The sequence below is a fragment of the Lissotriton vulgaris genome, chromosome 12, assembly GCF_964263255.1.
Source record: "Lissotriton vulgaris chromosome 12, aLisVul1.2, whole genome shotgun sequence".
Taxonomy (NCBI): domain Eukaryota; kingdom Metazoa; phylum Chordata; class Amphibia; order Caudata; family Salamandridae; genus Lissotriton; species Lissotriton vulgaris.
The window spans coordinates 166053420-166078439 of NC_141700.1; the positions used below are offsets into that span (position 1 = coordinate 166053420).

At 46.4% G+C, this 25020-nt stretch overlaps 1 protein-coding gene across 1 annotated transcript in view; it reads left to right on the forward strand.

Moving 5' to 3' along the window:
* NUP93 (nucleoporin 93) overlaps positions 1-25020 on the forward strand; it is a 567849-nt gene that overhangs the window by 448528 nt on the left and 94301 nt on the right. The window contains exon 16 of the mRNA XM_086947697.1: positions 21044-21088. Within this exon, the coding sequence (XP_086803823.1) occupies positions 21044-21088 (45 nt within the window). The remainder of the gene's footprint in view (positions 1-21043; positions 21089-25020) is intronic.

Here is a 25020-nt window from a genome sequence, read left to right on the forward strand (position 1 = left end):
TGTAGGGGCTGCCCCTGCTCCTCTTCCTCGGGCAATGTTTCTCTTGGCCACCCCACCTGCAAGGGCCAGCCAAGTCTTGACCCATTGCAACCACATAGTTTCTCCAGTCTCTCCCAGGATGAGCCACCTTAGGTCATGCTGGACACTCTCACTCACCACCTGTGCCATCACACGTGTTATACCAGGCCAGTACGATTGAATCCTGGGGCATGACCAAAGTATGTGGAAGAAGGACCCTGCCTCGCCACAGCCCTGTACGCATTCATCGGTCTCACTGGTGCCCATTCGAACTTACGCTATTCGGGAAGCATAGGATCTATAAAGGATAAGGAGCTGAATCAGTCGGAACATGCTCCTATGGCTATTTCCCAGGGTGTCTGCAGTGCTTCAATACCCATATTTTTGGGGAATTCTAAAACCAAACTCTGTTGGTCCAATGTCCCGTACCTGCTGTGAGGATGCTCGGTACGCTACCTCCCCGCGTTTGTATCTCACGCCGGATCGTGTTACCAGAAGTGATCCTGCCGTCCTAATTATGCGGTGTTTGGAGCGTTTGTAAGTATATCCCCTCAATACGGGCGCCACCTTGAGTGCCTATACGTATGTTGAATCATGTATCTTAATTAGGAAATTGTGTCACTACCTCTGTGTTAACCTTTACCAGAAATCCATATCTGGTATTTATTATGTCGTTATATGATGAGCCATGTGGGTTTAACTAGACAATGAGAAAAATTAAATCCACAATGCGTTTACATATTTTGTCTGATACATCGTAGCTGTAACTAAGACATACACCTATCCTGAATGGCGAATTCATATCTTACTAATGGCCCTATGGTGAGCACCATTCTGGATGTGTATAAGTATCACCAAGACCGCATCCCATATATGTCAATGCGTGACTGAATCCATAATCTCCCTTAACCAATGTCCTCCCTGTTGGTGTGTGTTAACCACTTGCTTATCGAGCCACATGTGTACAGCCGTAGCGGGGAGAACTGCACAAAACGCAGTTCACTCTCATGTACTTATTTTGGCAGTACCATAGTTGATGGTTGCGATATTGATATTATCATATGTATCACACTCATAGCAAAACAGAAGTTATAATTATGCATCCCCCACGGCCTTTATCATAATTTATATTCGTGTAGCGGAGATGATATCATAACTGCAATTAAGCCTCCTCGCATTTTCTTGCCCCTCATATTGTACTCCATTACACTTCTGTGTCATCCTATGTACATTACATCTATTACGCCCGTCTCAATTCACCACTCTCATAAATGTCCACATTCATTGCTTCTATAATGCACAGTGGGTCTAACATCACCATTATTATTAGCCATAAGGTTGCTTGGATTCACATAAATTGAATTCCCCTTTAGTTTCTTGTAATAGGTAATCATTATATCGTGACTGGAACAGAGTATCCTTGTATACAGCTCTTGTTCACCAAGGAAATATTGCATTTCATGATCTGTATTAAGACCCTGTTCAACCGCTCCAAGACGCATTATTACCCCATTAGCTTCTTTGAGTCTCAGGTTTACTTCCCTGCTTTCCTCCCTTGGGTCTAATTCCACATGATCCATGCCAAGAAATATGAACTTTTTATGCGAACCCTGTGCCTTGACCTCCATTATATGTGTAGCCATAGGATATCTTGAGTGCTGATGTGTCACTGCCCGCATATGTTCATTAATCCTTTCTTTAATCGTTCTAATGGTGCCGCCAACATAGATTCAATTGCACCTGCATTCTAAAATGTAGATTACTTATTTTGTATTGCAGTTGATGTTCTATCTTATATCGTATTATCTGCCATCTGCTCCCTGAAACTTTTTCCTCTTGTCTGTCGCCCATCTACAAGCCCCACAATTGCCAATTCCTATGAGAGTTGCCAGCCAAGAAGTAGCCTGTCTGGGTTTCGGGTAGCTCGGACTTAGTTCTGTTCTCAATGTCCTGCCTCGTCTATATGTGATAATGGGTGTGTCTGTCACATAATCATCCAAAGCCTTATCAGATCTTAGGATACGCCAACGTTTACATACTTTTTCTCAATATCCTGGATAAGCCATTAATATAGTCTGTGATTAGCCTTAGTGTCTTAGTTTTCTTGTATCTAGCATATTTATTGCTTTGTGTGTCCAGTCTCTTAACCTTAGCGATTTTACGTTCCGCTATGTCAATAGTACGTACGGCAAAACCTCTTGCTCTAAATCTTGTCTTCATGTTCTCCTTACTTTTTAAGAAGTCTGTCATTACTGCAGTTTCTACTTGCCCTGCCTAGTTTACCATATGAAATGGCTTGTATCTGAAGTCTGGGGTGTGCACTGCTAGCATGCAGTAGGGTATTACATGCCGTAGGCTTCCGATACAGCCGGCTATGTATTTGGTTGTTCTCAATAAAGAACTCCACATCTAAAAAAACAATACTAATGCTGCTTTATTGATATGTGAATTTGTTTTCCAGGTCATTGATGTTAAAAAATTCACCGAAAGGATTCAGCATCTCCATTGTTCATGACTATATCATAATGCAGTCCTCTATGAATCTCCCCCATTAAATGATTGAATGTGATAGAGACTACTCGCCGCAGATTCCTTAACCTAGAATAATCCCCAGGCGTAAGACTGAATCTGGAAATATTTTCTTTGCCACAGCATCTCTGCGCGGGGGGCGGTACCATGTGGCTTTGCCCTGAGGTCGTCCATGGGCGTGACGTCAGCAAGGTCACATAATCCCCACCCTGGCGCGCCGACGTCAGTTTTCCTTTTTTCCGTGTGCAATGCGGATCCGGATCGTGTCCTGGCCTGTTTTCAGGTCTCCTTTTCACGCCTTGCGTTTAGGAACAGTGTGCGAATGCCTTCTGGCTTCGACGTGTACGGATTGTGCACGTCCGATGTCGGCGATGGACCCACACCCTATCTGCATGTGGTGTTGGGGCGAGCACCGTGACTCAAACCGAAGCCCCGGCAGGAGCGCCGGATGAAATTGCTGTCGGCCCGCTTGTCAAGGTCGGTGTCGTCCCAACGTCCGGCCCCTACCTTCAGAAGCCAGGAACCGCCGCTTCAGTCTGCTGCAACGCCCTGCGCCATTGTCCCAAGGGCGTCGCTTGCCAGCTGGTAGGTCCTGCAGCTTGTCTCAGAGGCCTTGTCCTCGTTCGGCGGAGGGCGCGGGTTCCCCTAGGGACGTGCGCCACCCCCAGTCGCCACCCCACCCGCCGTTTCCCGGCGTCTCGGCGACTAGGGCTCAGATGAAAGCCAACCTGCGGCTCTGCAGGCTTCTTTGGCCCCTCCAAACCAATGTTTTAGCTCAGTTCATTTCGACCACTTATTACGTTCTGTTGCCTAGATTGATACATATCAAATTATTTTTTTCTTTGGCCCCTCCTCCTGAGACGCCTGCGGATCACTTGCCCCCCGTGGCGTCAACGGCGGCTCTGTCCCCTGCGCTGAAGGGTTCGGCTTCAGGTTGTAGGAGAGTGGTGTCATCGGGGCGCGGCTCTGCGGGGCTCCCCTCTTTGACCCACGGTGTCCCTGCCTCGCCACAAATCCCCTATATGCTCCCTGTGGCGTCGCAAGAGATTGCCGGGACTCAGGGCTTGTCCCAGAGTTCCCCTCGGCCCTCTGTGCGGGCAGCTGCCTTGCAAAGGGCCGAGCTGGTGCTGAAACTTCCTCCCCAGCGATGCCGCGAGTGGAGGTAGGGGCGTGGGGATCTTTTCTGAGTCCCTCTCGGCCCTTGAAGTGGGCTGATGCCCCGTGCGAGGTCGAGCCGGCTCATTTACAGCACCGTTCCTTAGCCGAACTGGTTTCGACCCCGCCCCATTCTCCTAGGGAGCAAGTGGGGGTGGAGGTCGACTCTGCGCCGCCAATGTCCATTCTGGCGCCGATTGACGTTGAGCCGGCGCCTGTGGCAGACTGCACGGCGCTGTGCCGGCGTCTGTTTCTTGATTCGTCTCTGGAGGTTCCTTCCTCTCCGGAAGGTTGTCCTCTCCTTGTCTTTTCCTCTCCAGAGACAGGACGCCACACCATTGCTTTTTCACCGGTGTCTTTCGGGGAGGGCTCCTCGCCGTCTCCGCAGCCTCAATCTTCAGACCCTTTTTTCTGCAGCTGGCGGTTGGCTACTCCACCGGCTTCTCCGCGTTCCCCGGAGGTTCCTCAGGTTCCCCACTCTTCCCCCCTCTAGCTGGACGTGGTGACGGATGGCTCAGTTTGTAGCCGTCACCCACAGACAAGTTGCTTTCTCCCACGCGGCGCCCTACGGAGGCCAGTGTTGCCTTTGTTCGGGTATAATTTTACGGCCGCTGGCATTTTGCGAATGGGAGACCCCGTCACCCCTTTCCCTACGGATAGCCTCTTGGAAGTGCTCCACCAGGGCTCTCGTGGACGGGAACTGTTCCTTCCTTTCGAAGCATTGCTCCACAACTCTTTTGGGGGCTTGGGGGCGTCCTGCCACGGGTGATCCGGTGGCTCAGCCGCTCCTGCATCGCCACCGTCCTGCTCCGCCAGACCCAGTCTGCCTTTCCTTCCACCCTTATACTCAGGGCTCTCTTCTGCGGACTGCTTTTCCATCCTTGCCTGTGATGGTGTTTCCTCCGTCTCGGGATACCCGGTGGTTGGATTCATGGGGGCGTAACATCTTCCCTTCATCCAGTGCTGCTTTGCAGGCGCTCAACACTCTGTGTGTTGGCCAGGGCTACCTCTAATCTGTGGGATTCTGTGGAGTCCCTTCTTTCTCATGTCTCCCATGAGGGGGCCCGCGCTGATCTACGACACCGTGTGTTGGATGGTCGAGAGCTGGCCGCGTTTATTCTCCGAGCGCCCTTGGATGTTGCTGATTCTCTTGGCCGTGCTATGGCCAGCTCTGTGGCTCTAAGTCGCCATGCTTGGCTGCGGGATGCTGTTTTAATGAGAATATTAGCTAGCGTCTGGTTGACCTGCCCTTTGATGGGGTCCTTTTGTTTAACACGCATGCAGACTCTACCAATCATGGTCTCCTTGCGGGGCTCCGCCCTCTTCCCCCTCCGTAAGCTGGCATGTTGATCCTCGTGGTTTGATGGGTGGCGTTATCCCACCTGCTTTCTGGAATATGATGTTTTTAGTGGCCCGTTTGTATGTTGTGTGTGGATTGACGTGCCTTCGTGGTCTCTTGGTTAGGCCCTCTCTTCGGTTGGCTGCTTGTTCAGTCTTTTTTGCAAGTGTTTTTTTTATGGCTGATTGCTAAGCCTTCTGTGGTTCCTACCGCAGGTCTTATGTTCTTGTTCTCAGATGCCCGGATTTTTTCCCTAAGAGTGGTTCCCATGTTTTCTTTGGGACGTGTCACACCCTAAGTGGGGAACTTGTAGCTGTTGTATATCTATGTCCTACGCTGGGAGGGTGTGGACTCCTGTTTGCGGGTTCCTTGCCTTTCCTGGCGTTGCTGCATTCTGCTGGTACGGTTTCTTTGATCTTGTCGTATCTTGCACTGCTCCAGGTTCTGTCATTCCCAGTATCTGCTGCATCGCTGGACCGGCTTTGGCTTGCCGTCTGCGATATTGTCTGGTGGTGTTTCCGCCTTTTTTTGTCCAGCGTTTCAGCCTGGTCCTCTGTCTGGTGTTCCAGGGGGCATAAAAGCCCTGGTATTTTTCCTGGTTCTGGCTGACGGCTTTAGCTGGCCTACGTATTTTTCCTCTTCTGGTTAGTCCCACTTCTTTTGGTGGGTCGGTTTACTTCCGGAATGGTCTCCCTTTGGGGGTTGTTCTGGATTTTCCTGGCTTTGCCTTCGTATTGCGCTCGGCTTGGTCTGGGTGCTCGGTTTCATGGTATTTGCCAGCTGCCGGCTGCGATCGCCTGCTCTTTCTGGTCCACGGCTGGGGGCCTTGGCGTGGGGCCATTGTGCTCCTGCCTCTTGTTCTGTTGGAGCCTTGCAAGACTATGTCTTGCTTCTCACGCCTGCCTTTCTTGACTGTGGAGCCGTTTCTGCCTTGTCTGCTTACTCGAGGCCGTGGTCGGTTCAGCTGTCCCCTTCACTGTGTGTTTTCCTGTAGGGGGCTTGCCTCCATTTCTTCTTCTCGTTGGTGCCTTTCGGTGATTCTTTCTTCCCCGGTACTCCTCTTCCGTTGTCTGTCCCTCCGGGGCTTTCTGGCAGATGTCCCTGGTACCTTGGCTGGTCTAGGGGTGTTATGGCCTTACTTTGCCTCGTCCTTGCTTCCTTCTGCTTGGTGGGGGCCGGGACATCCTTCTTGTCCCCATTACACATCCCCTGCTGGGGCCCTGCGTTTCTTCCAAGGGGGGCTCTCTCGCAGGCCCTCCTCCGTTCTGGGTATGGCCAGGGTATCTATTCTGTTAAGGAATCTGTGGCTAGTACTCTCTATCAGATGTACAAATTACCCTCCTTCGCTAACGATGCATCTGGTAGAGACGATTCTAGCCGCAGATTTAGTCACGACTCGCCCTTCCTCCCCTGTCTGCGAGGACCCTCAGCTTGGTCTTCTACACTCTCCTACCTCCGGGTGGTTTTGCCTTCTGCGAGTGTCCTCTCTCACTTCCTCCCTAGTGGGATACTTCGTTTTGTTTATTTGATACTCTTCTTCCTTTATGGTGATTGTTAGGTGGGTTCCTGGGTACTTCTGCGTCCCTGCACTGTAGTCTTCCAATGTGAGGCCTACTCACGTTCTTCCTCTTTTTCGTTGCTTGAATTTTTTGCCTCCTCTGTAGTCCTCTGTGTTGGGGTCTCTTGGCTGTGCCTCGGCCCTTGCTCTTACAGGGGATGCGCCTCCCCTTGCTGGGGTTGTCTGTGGGTAATTGTCGTTAATCTTCTGTTCTGGCCTTGTTGCTCTTCACTGTTTATGAACTGTGATTGCAGGCCTCTTCGTCTGCTGTGACATTTTTCACATATTTTTCTACCCTCAGCGAGGATGTCGTATTTTCTTGCAGGATTATTTCGCAGTAGCTGTGCTCTGCTCTTCCCTTCTATGACTATTAGGTGCCACAGTGCCTGGCACTCTCCCGAATGGTGCAGACCATCAGCATTTGCTTTTTCCTTTCTCTTTATCTGATTTTTTTGCACACTGTTCCTATATACTCACTGTTTTTGTTTGTGCCAGCTCCGCGTTGTGGCGTGGAAAAGTTCTCCGAAGATAACTGAGGTCGGCGCGCCGGGGTGGGGCTTATATGCCCTTGCTGACGTCACGCCTGCGGACGACGTCCGGGCAGAGTCACGTGGTACCGCCCCCCGGCGAGCAGAGATTCTGTGCCAAAGAAAAATATTCCGGATCCAGTTGTACTCCTGGAGATAATTCTGCGTTAAGGAATCTGCAGCTAGAATCGTCTCTACCAGATACATCGTTACCGAAATTAAGTAACTCGTACATCACACCCCCTTGTGCCCATGGGCCCCCAGATCCACTCATCTTCCAACCATCCCATTAGGAGATTGAAATAGGATGGTGAAAATCTGGAGCCCTTGGCTACCCCTTTTTTCTGTAGTGGGGGATCTTTGTGTATAGTCATAATCTAGAGAATAGTCCCGCCCATGTGCGTGGACCCCGGAGCAATCGAAATAGTCTCTTAAGTTGTCTTCTTCTGCAGTCTTGCATAGACACTTAAGAGAAAATCAAAGACAAATAATGCAGCCTAAAACTACAAGGCTACACTGGCCAGCACTTCATCTTGAAGTGAAAAAAGATAGCCAAATAATATTACATTTTATACACTTTGTAAAGATTCACACCTAGAGAAACTCCCCTTCACAAAAATCCTTTGTCATGATAGAGAGGAATGGTTGGACAGACAAGCCCCATAGGCTGCCATTATGTGTCTGGAAAAGGGATACCGTGCCTTTAAGGAACTCTCCAGAGTCCCTTGGTATCCCAGGATGCACAGCCAAAGGCCTTTTACTTCCAGTTCTTTTTTCCGGCTCCTGCTTGCAGGACCCTGGAGCATGGAGCTCTGCCTTTTTGGGTATATCTTCAATTTTTAGTACTTTTCCAGTGTTTTGAGTATTTCACTCGACGTCTGGGGTCTTCCTCTTCCAGTTGCTGTGTTTTTTTTACCAGTTTTGCCACCTCTATATTGTCGAAATGCCAGCTTTATTCGACAAGTGCCCTGAGTGTGGTAGGAAGAAGGCTAAATCTGACCCCACAAACTGTGTATACTCTGTCTCCCTTCTAGTCAAATCCCTGACTCCTGTGATATTTGTCACTCTTTCTCCAGGAGGACCTTGCGTGACAGGGAGAAGATTTGTCTCCAAGGCCTGGAGCAGAGGAGACATCAAGAAACAGGTGAGACTTCTGGGCATGGAGGGACTCTATCTTCATCCTCTGCCTGTGCATCGGCCTCTGGGGGGCCGACCAGTCCAGACGCTCGTTCGTCGACGCTAAGACGGGGAGTTCGTCGACGTCAGGGAGGTCGATGTTGAGAAGAGAGACGTCAAAGAGATCGCCGTCGTGTAGAGAAAAGTCGACGTCGAGGGGAGGAAAGTCGATGTCTAAAAGGAAGTCGAGGGTCAGAACGGTGTCTAGTGCCTCTGTGGTGAGCGTCTCATTGTCATCAGCTAGTCACTGGTCTCGGTGGCGCTGGCGCTGGTGCTCCGAGAGGTCGGCCTTCAGAGTGTCCTCCCCGAGGCCTGCTTGCAAGAAGAGAAGAGTCCTTAGGACACCGGAATCGGATTACTCCCAGACCTACCTCAAGGCCAGGACGCCTACTCCTCCTCCTCCTCTTCCGCAGCTTCTTCCTCCTCCTCTTCCGCAGCTTCTTCCTCCTCCTCCTCCTCTTCCGCAGCTTCCTCCTCCTCCTCCTCTTCCGCAGCTTCCTCCTCCTCCTCTTCCACCACCTCCTACTCTGCCACCACTGCCTCGGCCTCCACTACAGAGCCCTGTGGTTCCGGCACTGCCTGTTTCGCTTCCAAAGCCACCGGGGCCGGTGGTTCCTGCAAAGCCCAGAAAGCCATGGTCAAGATCCAGAGGGAGGCATCGCTCTCGCAGTGGGCGTGATCCTCAACAAGGTCACGCCATCGTCGGCGGAGGGACATGTCACGGTCCAGGTATACAGACTCATCCAGTGACAGGAACTATTCTCCCACTTTGTCGGACTCTCCTCCAACGAGAGTGTTCCCAGTGGATGACATTGTGACTTTCCAAGATGTGCTGCTGAGGGGGGCAGCAAAGTTGGGGATCACATTGACTGTGCCCACCCCTACCACTTCCGTGATCTTTGAAATGTTGCAACACAGGCACCTCTCTCCCCCCTTGCTGCCTTTGGTGCCAGGACTGGAAGAACCGGCCATGGAGCTGTTTCTGACTCCGGCCTCGGTGAAGTTGGCGCCATGGAGATTTCAAAAGAAATACAGGCCCCCAGATTCTGATGCAGCATTATTGAGAGCAGATCCTGTACCGGATTCTGTCATTGTGACAGCGGCCAAGAAACAGCACTCTACTGCCCCCTCGTCTACGGTCCCTCCGGACAAGGAGAGCAGACACATGGATTCGGCAGGAAGGGAAGTCTGTAGTACGGCTGCCACTTTGATGAAGGCAGCTAGTGCATCAGCGCTTTTGGGCAGATATGATCGCTCGTTGTGGGAGTCCCTGCAATAATTTATTGAGCTCCTCTCGAGAGACAGGAGGGAAGACTTCCAGGAGATTCTGACTGATGGTCTCAAATCAGGTCATCAGTTCTGTGGCGGATGCCTCTCTCCTGGCCGCGCATGGGTACTGCCATGGCATTAACCTGAGGCGACATTCCTGGTTGCGCCTTACCTCTCTTAAACCTGAGGCACAACAGAGGATTGCTAATTTGCCCTTTTCAGGATCCACCCTCTTTGGGGCTCATGCAGACGAGGAGATGGCACGCTTGAAGGCGGAAGTGTGAATGCTGAAGGCTGTAGGTTTGGAGAAACCGAAGGAGCAGCGGAAGTCGTATCGTCCCTTCCAGAGACGTTACTCTTCCCAGAGGTATCCATGGGGCAAGGTCGCCAAGCTGGCCAACAGCATCAGCAGCAACAGCAATACCAGCGACCACCATTCCAAAAACGTCAGAGGGGCAGAGGTGGACATCAGTACACCTCGGCGAATAAGGGCCTGGCCGGGTCTAAGCCCTGAGGAGTTATTTCCCCCTCGTCCGTTAGCCGGTCCGGTGGGGGGAAGCATACAGAATTACTTGGCAGAGTGGAGAAAAATTACTCATGACGAGTGGGTGCTGAATATTGTTTGCCTGGAATCTGATGCCAGAGCAGACGCTCAGGTTGGGCAGGCTTCTTTGAGAAATCTGTTTGCACAGTAATAGTTTTATCTGTTTCCTCCAGCGCTGGTTTGGTTTGTTGGGATGGACTTGCCATTCTATTCACTAGATTATGACTAAACACAGAGATCCCCTACTGCAGAAGGAGTAGTTTCTTACCTGTAACTCCAGTTCTGTAGTAGGGGTAATTCTGTTATAGTCCTAAGCGCCCGCCCTCCTCCCCAGTGGATGAAATGATAATGTACTGAATGCTACAGGCCTAGCTTTATACACCTTCAAAAAGAACTGAAAGTAAAAGGCCTTTGGCTGTGCGCCCTGGGATACCGAGGGTCTCTGGAGAGTTCCTTAAAGGCACAGTATCCCTTTTCCAGACACATAATGGCAGCCTATGGGGCTTGTCTGGCCAACCCTTCCTCTCTATCATGACAAAGGATTTTTGTGAAGGGGAATTTCGCTAGGTGTGAAACTTTACAAAGTGTATAAAATGTAATATTATTTGGCTATCTTTTTTCACTTCAAGATGAAGTGCTGGCCAGTGTAGCCTTGTAGTTTTAGGCTGCATTATTTGTCTTTGATTTTCTCTTAAGTGTCTATGTAGGACTGCAGAAGAAGACCGCTTAAGAGACTATTTCGATTGCTCCGGGGTCCACGCACATGGGCGGGACTATTCACTAGATTATGACTATAACAGAGATACCCTTACTACAGAAATGGAGTTACAGGTAAGAAACTACTCCTTCTGTCTGTACCTGTCTCCACCAAATAAACATAAATTATTAGAGATAATCAAATCAATCCTGGTGGTTACCATTTCTGAGTGTACCCATTGTGAGGCAGACCTTGTGTTGAGGTAGCGTCTATCCGCTTGCATCTCTAAATTCCCTTTGATGGAAGTGTACAGTGCTCTTACATCGTGTTGATAGAATCATTCCTTGTTACCATACTACATCGGCCAATAGGCTTAGAACATGTTACTTGTCCTTAATGTAAGAAGGGAGATTGTGAACCAATGGTTGTAGGAATAGATCGACATATTGTGACAATCTTTCAGTAGGTCCACCAATGCTGGAAAGAATTGGTCTGCCTGGTGAAAATGGCATATTTTTGTTGATCCATACAACATAATAAACACATCTTTTTAAACCAATTGCCTGCACTATTTAGGAATATTAATACTCCGTTAAATTAGAATATGCACAGCTTACTGGGACCGTCCTCCACTTAATTTTTGAAGGTCTGCCATTAAATCTGCAGTGGCTATTTGACGAGTAGCTTTTTATGGTGTAAGAAAACAAGTTACTTACCTGTAACTTTGGTAACTTTCATAGATTCCCATGCTTTGTATCATTCCCCGTCGTAGCTCCCATTCCGACAACGGGGAATGATACAAAGCATGGGAATCTATGAAAGTTCCAATACTGGGGTAAGAAAACAAGTTACTTACCTGTAACTTTGGTTCCCCAGTATTGGTAACTTTCATAGATTCCCATGCTTTGTATCAATCCCCGTCGTCGGAATGGGAGCTACGACGGGGAATGATACAAAGCATGGGAATCTATGAAAGTTCCAATACTGGGGTAAATAGTGCTGTTGACACTGATGTGCGGTCAGATGTTCAATTTGGTGCGGAAAGGGACTTTGATACTTCTGATCTGCGAGAAGGGAGCAGACCTAAATCATGATTCTGACGAGGATATACATTTTTCAGAGCGCCATTTTTAGGTCGAACCTATAAGACAGCACAATCGGTCTTGTTATTATTTAATTTATTCATTTAATACTTACAAACCATAACATACAATCATGCAGGAGTCATTAATTTGCTCTATACAGAACTGAATGGTTGATAAAAACGGAGTCATTAAAAGTAGATGGGGTTTGGTAACAACATGCAATAATTTTAGGATATTTCTAATGAGAAAATCATTGGATTTCAAGAATGACGTGGGAAAGGGGACTGCCATTTCCAAACTTCATGTTAGTAACATAAAATATTGGCACAGTAATTGTCCAGTAATGGGCTTAACTGGCTACGGGTCCCTGTTGAATGGTAAGCTTCTTCGCCGGGCAGTCCAGAAATTTTATAAAATGTGCAGTTAATCTATAGACAGTTGCTTACATGGACTGGTTCACAGCACTTCAGCATGTGTGTATCCCTCTTCAAATTAAAATGTTTTAATCAGTATCTGCTTTTGATTTGCAGGGCAAGCCAAGTGCATTTTATGTGTTCAATTGACTCTTGTTCCTAGTTGCATAACCTGCACTTGTTTCTGGCATCGAGATTATGCAAGCTCGGGCCATGTCTAGGTTCTGACGTTTGCCAAACTAGTACCTGATAAGCTGCAGTTTCACTGTAGTTGAGAATGGCTTCCATGTAAGGTTGTGGATACAAGGTCTCGTAGCTATTGATGACAAGGCAGGCATGGGACATCTTTGCTAGACTGTCTTTGTTGATGATATGTGGAGAGCTGCCGCATGACTTTGTTGGTTACTGTTTTAAAGATAGTGAAGGTGGCTGGCGAAGACCAGTGATGGATGAGTTGTTAGGTGATGATTGCCTGATTAAGTCATCACACCTTCTCTTTTGTTGACGATGCTGGCAAGACCTATTGTTTTTGCCAGTGCTTGTTATCGGTAAGTGCCTTTCCTTTTTGCTATGTGCTGGATGCTCTCAAACTTAATTGATCTCAAAACAAGTTGCATGGAAAGATAATTATTGACTAGATAAGTCCCACAAAATCCTAGAAGCTGAGAGCACTCTCCGCTGGTTTGACTTACCCAAGTGTTTAATAAGGTTTAAGTCTGGTTAATGGTCCAAGGCCCATTCTTGGCAATGAGTACAGCACCATCAGTAGCCGCCTTTGTCATCTTAAGAGATGTTACCATAATGAAGCACTTTTCTCTTGTACCAGATTCATTTGCCCATAATCACTTCCTGTGGGATCAATAGCAACTTGCCTCCTTCAAATTTCATCGGCTTGTCTGTTTAACAGGACTCACTCTAACAGCACTCCTCATTTACTTATTAATCCTACATTTTTAAATCAGAGGAAGTTTATCTTCTATACCGTAACACTGAATGTCTCTTCCTTGATAGAATTATTCAGAAAATACACATTTTCTTTCCACTATATATGTTTATAAAGTTCCACAACTAAAACCTAAAAGTGAAAAATCCTTCCAAATTGAAATTTTGCCTTTTTAAAACCGGCAAAAATGAAAGAAAATGGGTAGCTAAGCAGCAAACTGCACATTAGGAGAACTGCAATATGGCCTGAAGCCTCAGACTAGCTTTGGCATTTGTCTCTGCTTTTTTTCTTCAGATTTGTTGTAACACCACTCAACATATTTAGTTGTTATACATCAAGGCCTTCTATTAGAGGGATTCTGCAATTTCCTGCATTTTCAGGACTTTGCTGCAACTCCTTTGTTGTATGTGGAGTAACTTTATTGGCAGGCTTCTCATACTCTCTGCATCCTCTGCATAATTGGCAGCCATACTGTGGCGGAATGACCTGTGCCACAATATGTTCAAAATACATTTTTTTAAAGAGCTCGGGACACAAAGATGAGAGATGGGGAATAAATGGGAACATCTTTTGAATCTGCTACTGGGCAATCCCAGTTGAATAAGAATCCTACAGTAGCAGTTGTCGCCAACTCTCCCCTGCCTCAGCCCTCCATGCAGTCTCCTAAGTACAAATTAAATAAGGGGGACCAATTCATCAGTTTGCGCTTTTTCTGATTACTGTTGAGCAATCACCTTACTTTTAACCCGTTTGTTGCTTCGAACGTTCTGCGCCAGTGCTGAACGTTCAAAGAAACTGGTGCGGCCGCGTCGGCCAACGGATGTGCGCAGCACTGGCAAGGTAGTGCTCGCGATGACCGTTGGCCGACGGCAGCACTTAAGGGGTTAATGTAACTTAGAGCATCAACATTGAAGTTGAGTTCCTTTTCAATGGCTGAGATCTACTCAGCGCCGCCTTAGCATCCTTCCTACCACAAAAACCATGGCAGACAAACAGCCTAAACCGAACAACAAGCACACCACACCTGAACCACCGTTGTCTGACTTACCGGTTAAAGGGATATCTGAGATCAATCACATCATGGAATTGATCCTTAAAATATTTGCTGATGTACACGAACCTGCAAAATCTATTCAATATAGATATGTTGCAACAGGAACTATCCCCGATCAGATCTGACATAACTAGTATCAATGCTAGAGCATCGGAGGCAGAATCTCCTATCAGCAACCTAGAAGACTACTCCACTGCTTCAACCAGAGTCATAAACAACCTAATATCCACCTCTAAATCCCTTCAAAGATAAGTTTCTGAGCTTTAGGACAGGGACCGCAGAGAGAACCTGCTCATCTTTAATTTGCCAGAGGGTTTGGAGGATTCAGCAGGCTCCCTCCTCCCCACCCAAGGCGGGGAGTGGGTTTTTGTATGTTTTTTCTTGTTGTCCCCGTGACATCTTTCATTTACCTCTCTTGTTTATCTCTGGTTCAGGTCCACCTTTCAGACAAACAATTCCTCTCTACCGTAGTTTCTCTGGTCAGTCCTCCTGCATTGACAATTGTTCCTTGAGTTTCGGGATGGTCTCTTAGCCACATGGGCTCCTGGCGGATCCTTCTCCTATTCACACACATTATAACTTACTGCAGCACTATATTTTCATAGGCAGACACCTTCACTATGAGTACTTCCTGTGCTGATACGAGTCTGAAAATCGCCTCACTTAATGTTAGAGGTCTAAATCATCTGGTTAAACAGAAGAAAATCGAAGATTACCTGTACTAACTCAAAGCAGATGTATTTCTCATTTAGGAAACGAAAGTATCTGACCAGGAAGTGTCCTCATTTGGGAGGAGCTGACTCTCTAACGTCCTCTTCTCCCCAGCCATCAATAATGTCTGGCCTTTCAGTCGACTCCCATCTCTGAGGATAAAGGCAGATTGGTCCTTACAAAGCTATCCGGGAATAACGATTGTTTCCACATTCTCAATGTGTACGGACCTAGCAAGGATGACCCATATTTCTGGGACTCCCTAGCCCTGAAGCTAAACCAAATCCCCTCCAATTCTCTCATCATCTTAGGTGGTGACCTCAATCTCCCAATAGACTGAACGTTAGATCGGCAATCCATGTCAGTACTGCATTCTCGAATGTTGCATAAAGCATTTCTCAAACTATGTGACCGATTCAGTCTCCTTGACCCATGGAGACTATAGCACCAAGACACCAGAGATTATACTTTCTACTCCAACCCCCCATAAATCTTTCTCTTGGATCGACTACCTATTGATTTCAAAATCACACCTTTTTGATCAGACAGACAACCTGCCTAGGCTGATCTCAGATCACTCGACTTTTACCTTGTCCCTTTGGGCTCTAAGGCTAGAGTTTCTAAATAAAAGTGGAGATTTAACGATAAATCAATCGGACACAGCTTCTAGAGCCACTATGGAAGCCTTACCTGAGGAAAAACTTGGTTGGTGTTGGAGACTTATCCTGCTATACACAGCGATGCGCTCAAAGCCACGATTAGGGGCTCCTTAATCAAAATTCGAGCTAGACTAAATAAAGCCTATAGCATACTCTCAAAAATGAGATTTAAGCCCTAGAAGCACCCATCTCTCTCCAAGATGCACATACACTCTCTCATGAAAAAAATATGAATACAATAGATTGAGTGAGAGTGTGGGCGTCAACACTTCAACCCCCGATAAAAGAATTGAGATCCTTAAGGATTTCTACATATCTCTTCACAAAGAAGACTGTCTTTTCAGCAGAAGTATGTATATCTTACCTTGAGTACTTAGTCCTTCCGTCTATATCGGACCAGGACAATTTATTGCTTAGCACACATATATAGCTGGAGGAGGTGAATATAGCTATTGATTCACTCAAACTTAGCAAAGCTCCAGGCCCGGACGGATTCCATGCTTAGTCCGATAATAAATTTGCCCCGCACTTTCCCCTACTCTATTTGCCCTATTCCGTCACTTCTCAGGCTCCATTACCGGCGAGGCCACCTTTGTGGTTATCTCAAAAGAGGGTAAGGACCCTCTGCTGGTGAAAAACTATAGGCCAATCCCACTAATAAACTTAGACGCAAAATATATGCCACAATACTGTATACAAGACTTGAGCCGTTGTTGCCATCTTTAGTTAATCACTCTCAGGTGGACTTAACGAAAAACAGACTTTCAAGCGATAATACCAGTCTTCTCGGTCACCCCATTGAGAAAGCAAAACTTGCATTATCAGCCACTGTAGCCATCACTCTTGATGCTTAGAAGGCTTTCAACAGGGTCTCTTGGTCCTTTCTTCAAAAGACCCTGTTGAAATATAACCTCGGGGACACTTTCACAAGAATGATCATGGCCTTATATAGTGCCCCCTCCACTTGGGTATGCTCTGAAGGGCTCTTATCCTCAGCCTTTAATGTAGAGAGGGGACCGACAGGGTGCCCCCTATATCCATCACTCTTCATCTTGACACTAGAACCTTTACTTCTCAGGATGTAAACCAACCCAGATATAGCTGGAGTTTCTTTCAACAACACAAACATTAAAGTGGCCGCTCATGCAGACGATATGCGTTTTTTCACAGAAGACACATGTCACTCAATCCCTGCCTTGCTAAAGTCAATAGAGGATTATGCCCTAGTGTCCGGATATAATCCTCAATAAAGACAAATCTGAAATCATGGGTTTGAACAACCTTTGCATGAGTGGTTTGTTCAAATACGCAGGTCTATCATGGCAACCTTATTACATTAAATACCTTGGTCTAGATTTCAATGTAGACTTATTAGTATCCCTCCGCCACAACGAAAAACTAATACCACAAAAAAATTGAAGCGCTGTTGGAGGGTTGGAATCCCAAATTTATCAATTGGTGGCGCTGCATCAAGACCATCAAAATGATGATCATGCAGATAGTCAACTATCTGATTAGTATGTTACCCCTTGTTCTAACTGAGAGATTTCACCACAAACTGGACAGCTTATTAACAAAATTCATGTGGCAAAACAAACATACAAGAATATCTTTTAAGAAATTATGCTTACCAGTCCACCTAGGGGGTGTTAACCGGCCGATTAAGAAAAAAAAAAGTACCAAACCGGCTTCCTAAACAGACAAGGCTCTCTCTGGCTTTCTCCACCCCCTGACTTTACTCCCACCTGGCTATTAGTCGGAAAAAAAATTACTCAGTGCTCTTCAACCTATCATGCTTTTATCTAATAACACATTACCCCTTACCTCTGGAAAATACATCTTCTCCAATACAAAAAAAGCTCTGACAAAATTTGATAAACTCCTAGAGACCCCTCTCACCCACTCTAACATGATGTCCTTATGGAACAACTCAAAGATCAAAATCAAGGGGAAAACCATATTCTGGAAATTGTGGGCATCGAAAGGCATCCACTTTCCAAGACAACTGTGATCCTCTGGTTCCCCTCTCTCCTTCAGAGAATTTAAACATCAGTATAACCTCTCAGACATAGACGTGTATGACTTTCTTAAACTCAAAGCAAGCCTGTCCAATTAAAACGTCCCTGGCAAAGATCCCTCCATCATCAAGACAATACTGGCCTTTAACAAATCAGGCCATCAAGCTATCAAGTTCTACCACCTTGTATTACCTAAATCCACATTCTACATGAAAACTGTCTTAGAAAGGAGTAGCCATGAAACCATCCCGCTGGATAACTGGAAACTAATTTGGAAAACAGTTGTATCCCACAAGATCTCTCCCGCACTTTCCCAAACAAAGTACTGGCTTCTACACAGATCCTTTTGGACTCCGCCACGGCTTCACAAAATGTCTCTTAAAGATAACCCTTCATGTTGGAACTGTGATGCAGCTATTGGGGACCTCTGTCATGCTCTATTTTACTGCAGTATGATGTCCTCCTTTAGGGACAGTGTGTTTGACTTTATCTACTCTTTTTATGGTGTCCTTCTTAACAAAGAATTTCTTTCACTAATTCAAGGTTTTTTAGATCCCCAAATCCACACTCTGAATGATAGACTCCTTGTGGGCATATTACTGACTTCGGCCTGAAAGTCGATATTGGCCAACTGGAAGAACACTGCTGCCTCCTCCTTTAGGGCCTGTCTGAAGTTGATCTCCTTCTTAAGAGGTGCAGACAATAACTCTTCTGAATTCCCCTTGGAAACCCCAAAATAACAGGTTATGGATATCATTAGACACTTGCTTCTCCATAATAAAACCTTCTTGATCCCTTGTGGAGTGTGGTCTGCACCCTTCCCTGTGCTTTGGGCAGGTGTCAACTCCCAGACTTGGACATTGGGTTAACGTTCTATCATCACACTTTTATAATCTGTGGGCCCAATTTGTATCCTTATTACCATAAAATATGGACCACTCAAACATCTACACATATTTGTCACTTGTAAATGTGTTCTACACTGTCTCAAATCTCCCTATACTAGACGGCTGGGAGCAAACCAAATTACTAGACGGCAAGAGGTCCTGGGCACGAAGATACTGGTATCCCGAGCTATTCAGATTCATCTGCCTCTCGAGGAGGACCTTCTGTTGCAGCAGCAGGGGACGGTCCTCCACCCGAACCTGTCTAGTCTCCACAACCATGCGTGGCGATTGAGCGGCGGCAGTTGAGGCCATTTGACTTGCTTCTTGAAGTTTGTGATGTAATTCTGGCAGCCAGGCGTCCCACCACAAAAACGAAATACGCCCCCTGCAAGTTAAAATAGTTTGTGGCATGGTGCACAGCAAAGGCTGTGGATCCACTCTCTGCCCCCTTTCAGAGGTTCTCCTTTTCCTTCTTTCTCTTGCCCAGCAGGGCTCTGCTCTGGGCACTATCAAGGGCTACCTCTCGTCCATTTCAGCCTTCTTAAGGCTTCCTGATCAGCCTTCTCTTTTCATGTCCCCTGTTGTAAATAGATTATTGAAAGGCGTCACACACATGTTTCCTCCTGTTCCCTTCATGATGCCTCAGTGGGACTTGAATCTGTATCTGATTAGCGCCACTTTATAACTGTCCTCTTTGTCTTCTGACTCTTAAGGCTGCATTCCTGGTTGCCATCACCTACGCCAGGAGAGTGAGCGAGCTCCAGGCTCTATCTTCTAAACCACCATTCATCTCTGTCCATCCGGACAAGGTTGTTCTGTGGACTCGTTCTTCATTTCTGCCCAAGGTGGTCACAGCCTTTCATATTGGGCAGTCCATCACCTTGCCCACCTTCTTTCCGCCTCCACATCCATCGAAGGAGGAAGAGAGGCTTCACCGTCTGGATCCAAAACGTACGCTCTCCTTCTATCTAGATCGCACACGCCAGTTCCTGGTGGATGACCAGCTCTTCGTTGGTTACGTGGGCGCTAAGAAGGGACGGGCGGTGCACAAGCGGACCATCTCTCGGTGGGTTGTCTTGTGCATCTAGGTTTGCTACTCTTTGGCGAAAAAGGACCCTCCTGTTGGACTGTGCGCCCATTCCACTCTGGCCACGGCGGATACTACTGCCCTGGGTCGGGGAGTCCCCTTGCAGGACATCTGTCAGGCGGCTACGTCTGCCTTGCTGCACACGTTTGCTCGGCACTACTGCCTGGACAGTCAAGTCCGGAGAGATGGCTTTTTCGGCCGTTCCGTTCTCCAGGACTTTCTGGTGTGATCTTGGTTCGCAGACCCACCACCGGGGTTGGTATTGCTAGGGTATCTATTCTAAGGTAAGGAATCTAACACTAACCTGTTTCTTTCAGATGCACAAGTTACTTACCTTCGGTAACGATATATCTGTAAGAAACAGTAGTAAGTGTTAGATTCCTTACCGCCCCACCCAACCTCCCTGTTCTGCGAACTAATATCTAGGGTTTAGGACATCCCTTTCAGGGCCCTAGTTTCATGGCACCAGTGTCGGTTTCTATCATGGCTCTGCGTTCCTGGCAAGGAAAGCTATGTACATAACTGATGTCAGCACGCGAGGGCGGCGTCTAAGTACTCCGGCGTCATCCCGACGCCGCAGCCGACGGACGCGGAGCTGCAGACGACGCCTACCGACACGCATGGGTACTGCTGACAAAAACTTTCCAGATCCAGTCTGACGCCTGAGGATATTCTAAGGTAGGGAATCTAACACTAACTACTGTTTCTTACAGATATATCGTTACCGAAGGTAAGTAACTTGTGCTTTACTGCTTTGCTTTGGGAATAAGGGATAACATGCCAGTGAAATTGAGTTTCCTTGCCCTAGTAAACTGGTTGCTCTTATCTCACCATGAATATTTATTGTTAACATGGCACATTTAACTTGTGCTATGCTCATAATATCCGGTAATTATTGAGCAACATGTATCTGTCAATGACATGATGTTACCTTGAAGGACCCCCATCCCCTCCAGGAGGGATTTACTTCGATGTTCCACATGACCAGTATTTTTTTATTTAAAAAAAAAGTCCAGCTAAGCAAAGTTGATTTGCAGTTTTTACTTCTCACCAAAGGTTGCATCACTTCCTGCCATTGTTTTCCACAAGGAGACTTTGGATTTAGGAACATTCAGCTTCCCAATTGAAAGACATTTTGCAATTATTAATTGTATTGATAATATTTTACTTGTGGGCTACCATTCAGGCATTGTGTAGCGTTGCAAACCATTAATACAATTTGATGCAATGCTGATTACATTTTTCCATCTGACCATAAAACGTGATTAAACATTGTTAAAATAGAGTATCGCAATAGACAAATAGTTTTATGAAGGCCTTATGCAAATTGGGTGCTGTTTTTTTTAACACATTGAATATTATATTTTATTTTAGTTTGACATGCTCCTTGGAAAACTGGAGAAAGATGGTAGTAGAAAGGTAAGATCATCATAAGCTCTGTGGAGGTTTATGAAATGTTATATGTTATTGGATTTTTGTTTGCTTGATTGATACTGTGGCTCTTTCCTATTCGCAGCATGTGTTTATCCCTATCATCTGGTGGCAAGGCTAGAATTATCTTCCATAAGTTTTGATCCAGAGCTTTGCATGACTGCTTATGTACAATAGCACCATGTATGTATGTATGCCCTCGCAGTTTCCTTTCTTCCACCCAGTGGAGTTGATTGGATCCTCCTTCTCTAGCTCTGAAACTCCATCATCCTCTTCCTCTTCAGTTTTTGGTAGCTTATTTTGCAGTGATCCAGCTTCACTCCCCATCTAATCTCACAGTGATGCGGTGTCTCTTATCTCTTCTGTATTTGCGCACACTTACTGTCCTCACTCATCACTTAATGAAATATACTGATTTTGTGTACAGCATTTTGCAGCCCGTTGTGACTTGGTTTACACTGCGTACCTGTCCCAGTGAAATAAATATGAAATTCATATTTACCAAAAACTACAGACAGTGGTCATATTTTCCCGCTCAAGATACCTCACAGAATATAAAGTTCCTGGGACTTCTTTAATTTTCTAGCTCTGAAGGCGTTCCTTCTTAAAACACGGTGCACTCAGAATATATGTGGGACATGTTTGATTTAGAAAGTAAGGGATAACTCATTCCAAAGTTCTTGGTCATCTAGCAGTGATTCCTACATCCCAGCCATTCATTTGAATATCAGGTTATCAGCAACTTGAGTGGGGTAGTGCAGTCAACCTGTCAACAGTCTCAGCCGATTTCTTTCTACCCATATGAGAAATCGCTGTATCATTCAATGATTGAACAATTTTCTGATTGAGTGGGCTGCTGGATTTCTTTTTGCAACCCAGGGAAACTAACATCTATGAATTAATGGATAAGGAATGAACATTCCTCTTGGCAAGTTGTTGTTTTCTAAGACTAGATGGTGAATTCATTTACAGCTTCACTCTTTTTCTTATGAAATTCAAGGTGGTGATCAAGTTACATAATAGATCATACAGAAGAAGTTATAGTGGTTCAGTTTGAAAAGAAGTATTTCAAAATGTTCGACCGATTCAGGTTTCCCATATTGACGCTTCCTGTGAGAGTCGGGGAGGATCCTTTATTACTCCTCTAAACTGATCCGCTTCAGTGCTTGGTTCAAGGCCCCTTGGTCTATAACCTTCGGAATCTTTGAAAGGAAAATCCAGAGGTTACATCAGTGGCATGACAAAATTACTTTTAGGAAACCGCTTGAAATGTAACTGGATGTAGCTCTGGTACTAGGCTTTAAATAAGCGTGTGAATCATTTCACAGGCTTGATCCCCTTTCTGGCCAAACTGGTGTAAAGATAGGTTCCGTCAAGGCTTATTTGGCAGTAAAAGAAGCTTACGGTAATGGCATCAGTTCCACTGTTCAAGTCCGAATAAGATGGTGGAAGCACATTTTAAAAAGTCTAAAGATTGTTACCACCAAAATGAGAACCTCTTATTTCTGAACACAATGTTGTTCTGTTGGCTGTAGCTCACAGAGCAATTTGGCTAAAGCATAATAGTTACGTGATGAAAATTAGCTTTTTATGTTGAATATAACATCAAATCAGAAAGTAAGAGAACAGTGGGCCTTTGTTATCTGCTTTAAGTGATGCTGTCTGAGAGGATGTCCTAATATTGAAATGTGTTTCATCCGCATACTGGTTATCTTAGGGTGCCTTCTAGGCAGGAGCATGCCAAGATGTTCTAAATTGAAGCTGACCAGAGTCTAGATTGAGCCTTGTGGAATGCTTCAGATCAATGCGACTACTGTCATAGTGAGGTGTTCATTTGGCTAACCTAGTATGAGTTGGTTTGCTAAGAGGTAAACCATTGCAGAATGGGGTCACTGAAACCATTTTGAGAAGAGTGTTTTGAGGATGACTAGGTGTTAAACCAGATCAGATGCTGTTGAGTGATCAAAGAGGCTAAAGAGAAGTGAGGAAGAAGAAAAATATCCACTGCTTGTAGGCAAGACAGGAGGGAATCAACTTAAACCCCACCTTTACTGTTAGATACTGCAGTATGACGGGAAGGTTGTTGACTAAACAATAAAATGTGTTGAACTATTGGCAAAGGTGGCACAAACAAGTACCTTCAACTCTTGAGTTTATAAATATATTTATAGGAGAGAATTGCTGCACCCAGTCATGACGGTAGCCATACTGGAACTGCCTGCCTAGCCTTGAGGCAAAGGTGAGAAAGAGGCGAGGGCACCAAGCAAGATTTCATTAATTTTTTTATAAGATAGCTTAAATGTTAAACCTCCCATTCCTCCCCTCATCTCTGCCATTGAGCAAAGCTGCTCGTGGGAAGGGGGTGTGAGAAAATGAATCTTCCTCCCCAGTCCTTACGCAGTACTGAGGATAGAAGGCCCAAACAATCATTCCTGGCCACTCTACCAAACAACTGGACACATTTAATGCACAGGTTGCTTGTATTTGTACCCTCCACCCAGTCGTTATTTCTCTGGCCTGTCCTACAGGGTAGGTAGAAATCTGCTGAACGCACACCTGCTTTGCAGGGTTCAGCATAGTGTGTTCTATACAACTTTGTGATGATTGGCTGTAACCCATTGGAATTGAGGGACATCACTCTGTTTTGTCAGTAGACCTTGGTACCTGGCACACAATCAGAATGCTTACTTTTGGCTTTTAAATTGTGTGTTAGTAGTAAGGAAGATATGCATACCATGCACACTCTCTTTTTGAAATCATTATGTCTGAATGACTGAAGGAGACTACAACTATAGGCACTAAATGGGCTAAGCGCTAGCTGCCTGACAAGTTTTGTATACTCTAAGTTAGCTAATTCTTTTGTTTCTGATGGATACTTCATCATTCTGATGCCCCACCTTTGAAGACTCCCTGGGCACCAGACAGGGCTGGAAACTTCTACAATAGCTCTCAAGTGCATGTAGAGTGGCAGGCTCTGTTATGATGTTGGGTACGGTTTTGTGATTACTTTATTGGGGCCATAGAGTGCCAGGACCATGCCTTAAAGTCAGTTATTTTCTGCGCCTTTCGATGCGCCTGGCGATTCATTCTCTGACACTCTGAAGAGATTTTTTTCTCTCAAAATGTTTTCATTTGGTGCAGATAGGGACATGGCAATTCCAAAGTGGTCTGGTTTCAAGCACTGTCATCAGTGTAACAGGCAAATGTCCATCATGTATCCACATGATGTCTGTCAGGCCGAGGCTCAACAAGTCATCACGTGGCCTCTACCAGCAGATGCACCAGAAGGGCCAGCAAGAGGCGCAGGACATACTTTATATGGTTCGATCTAAAGAGGGTTGTCTGGGATGCCACATGATGAGGTTGCAGTCAGTGGCCAGAGCCACTGCACCATCGAGGTCGTCCCTGCCCCCCAGGTCTTCCAAGGACAAGACAAGGCACAAGAGGAAGAAAAAGTGATCCTCTTCTCCTCAGAGGACAAAATCAGCTGTGTCCAAATCCAAGTCCCTCTCCTGCCCCATCTACAGAGCTAGTGGAGATTTTCCTGGCGCCATCACCCACACCCCTGCACCTAGTGACTGCACTACCATCAAATTCCTCCTCACCCGGCATCTGGGCCCACTTTCCTGGATTGCCGAATACAGATTCATGGGCCATCATACAGGCCATGATGGATGTCTTCAGGAGGGCGTCCGTCCCCTCTAGAGTGCCCTTGGGCCCCATTGGACGGCTCACAGGTCCATGTGGCCTCATTCCGGAGATGCCCTTGCCGCCATACGGATTCTATTTGGTGCGTCCCCATCTTTTGGTCGCCTTCCATGGCAACAGGACCGGCGTCAATAGAAACTTTGGCATGGGTCTGGGCAGACCCTACTCAAGGCCAACACCAGTTTTGGAGGCAGTGCAGTAGTCTGCTCCCA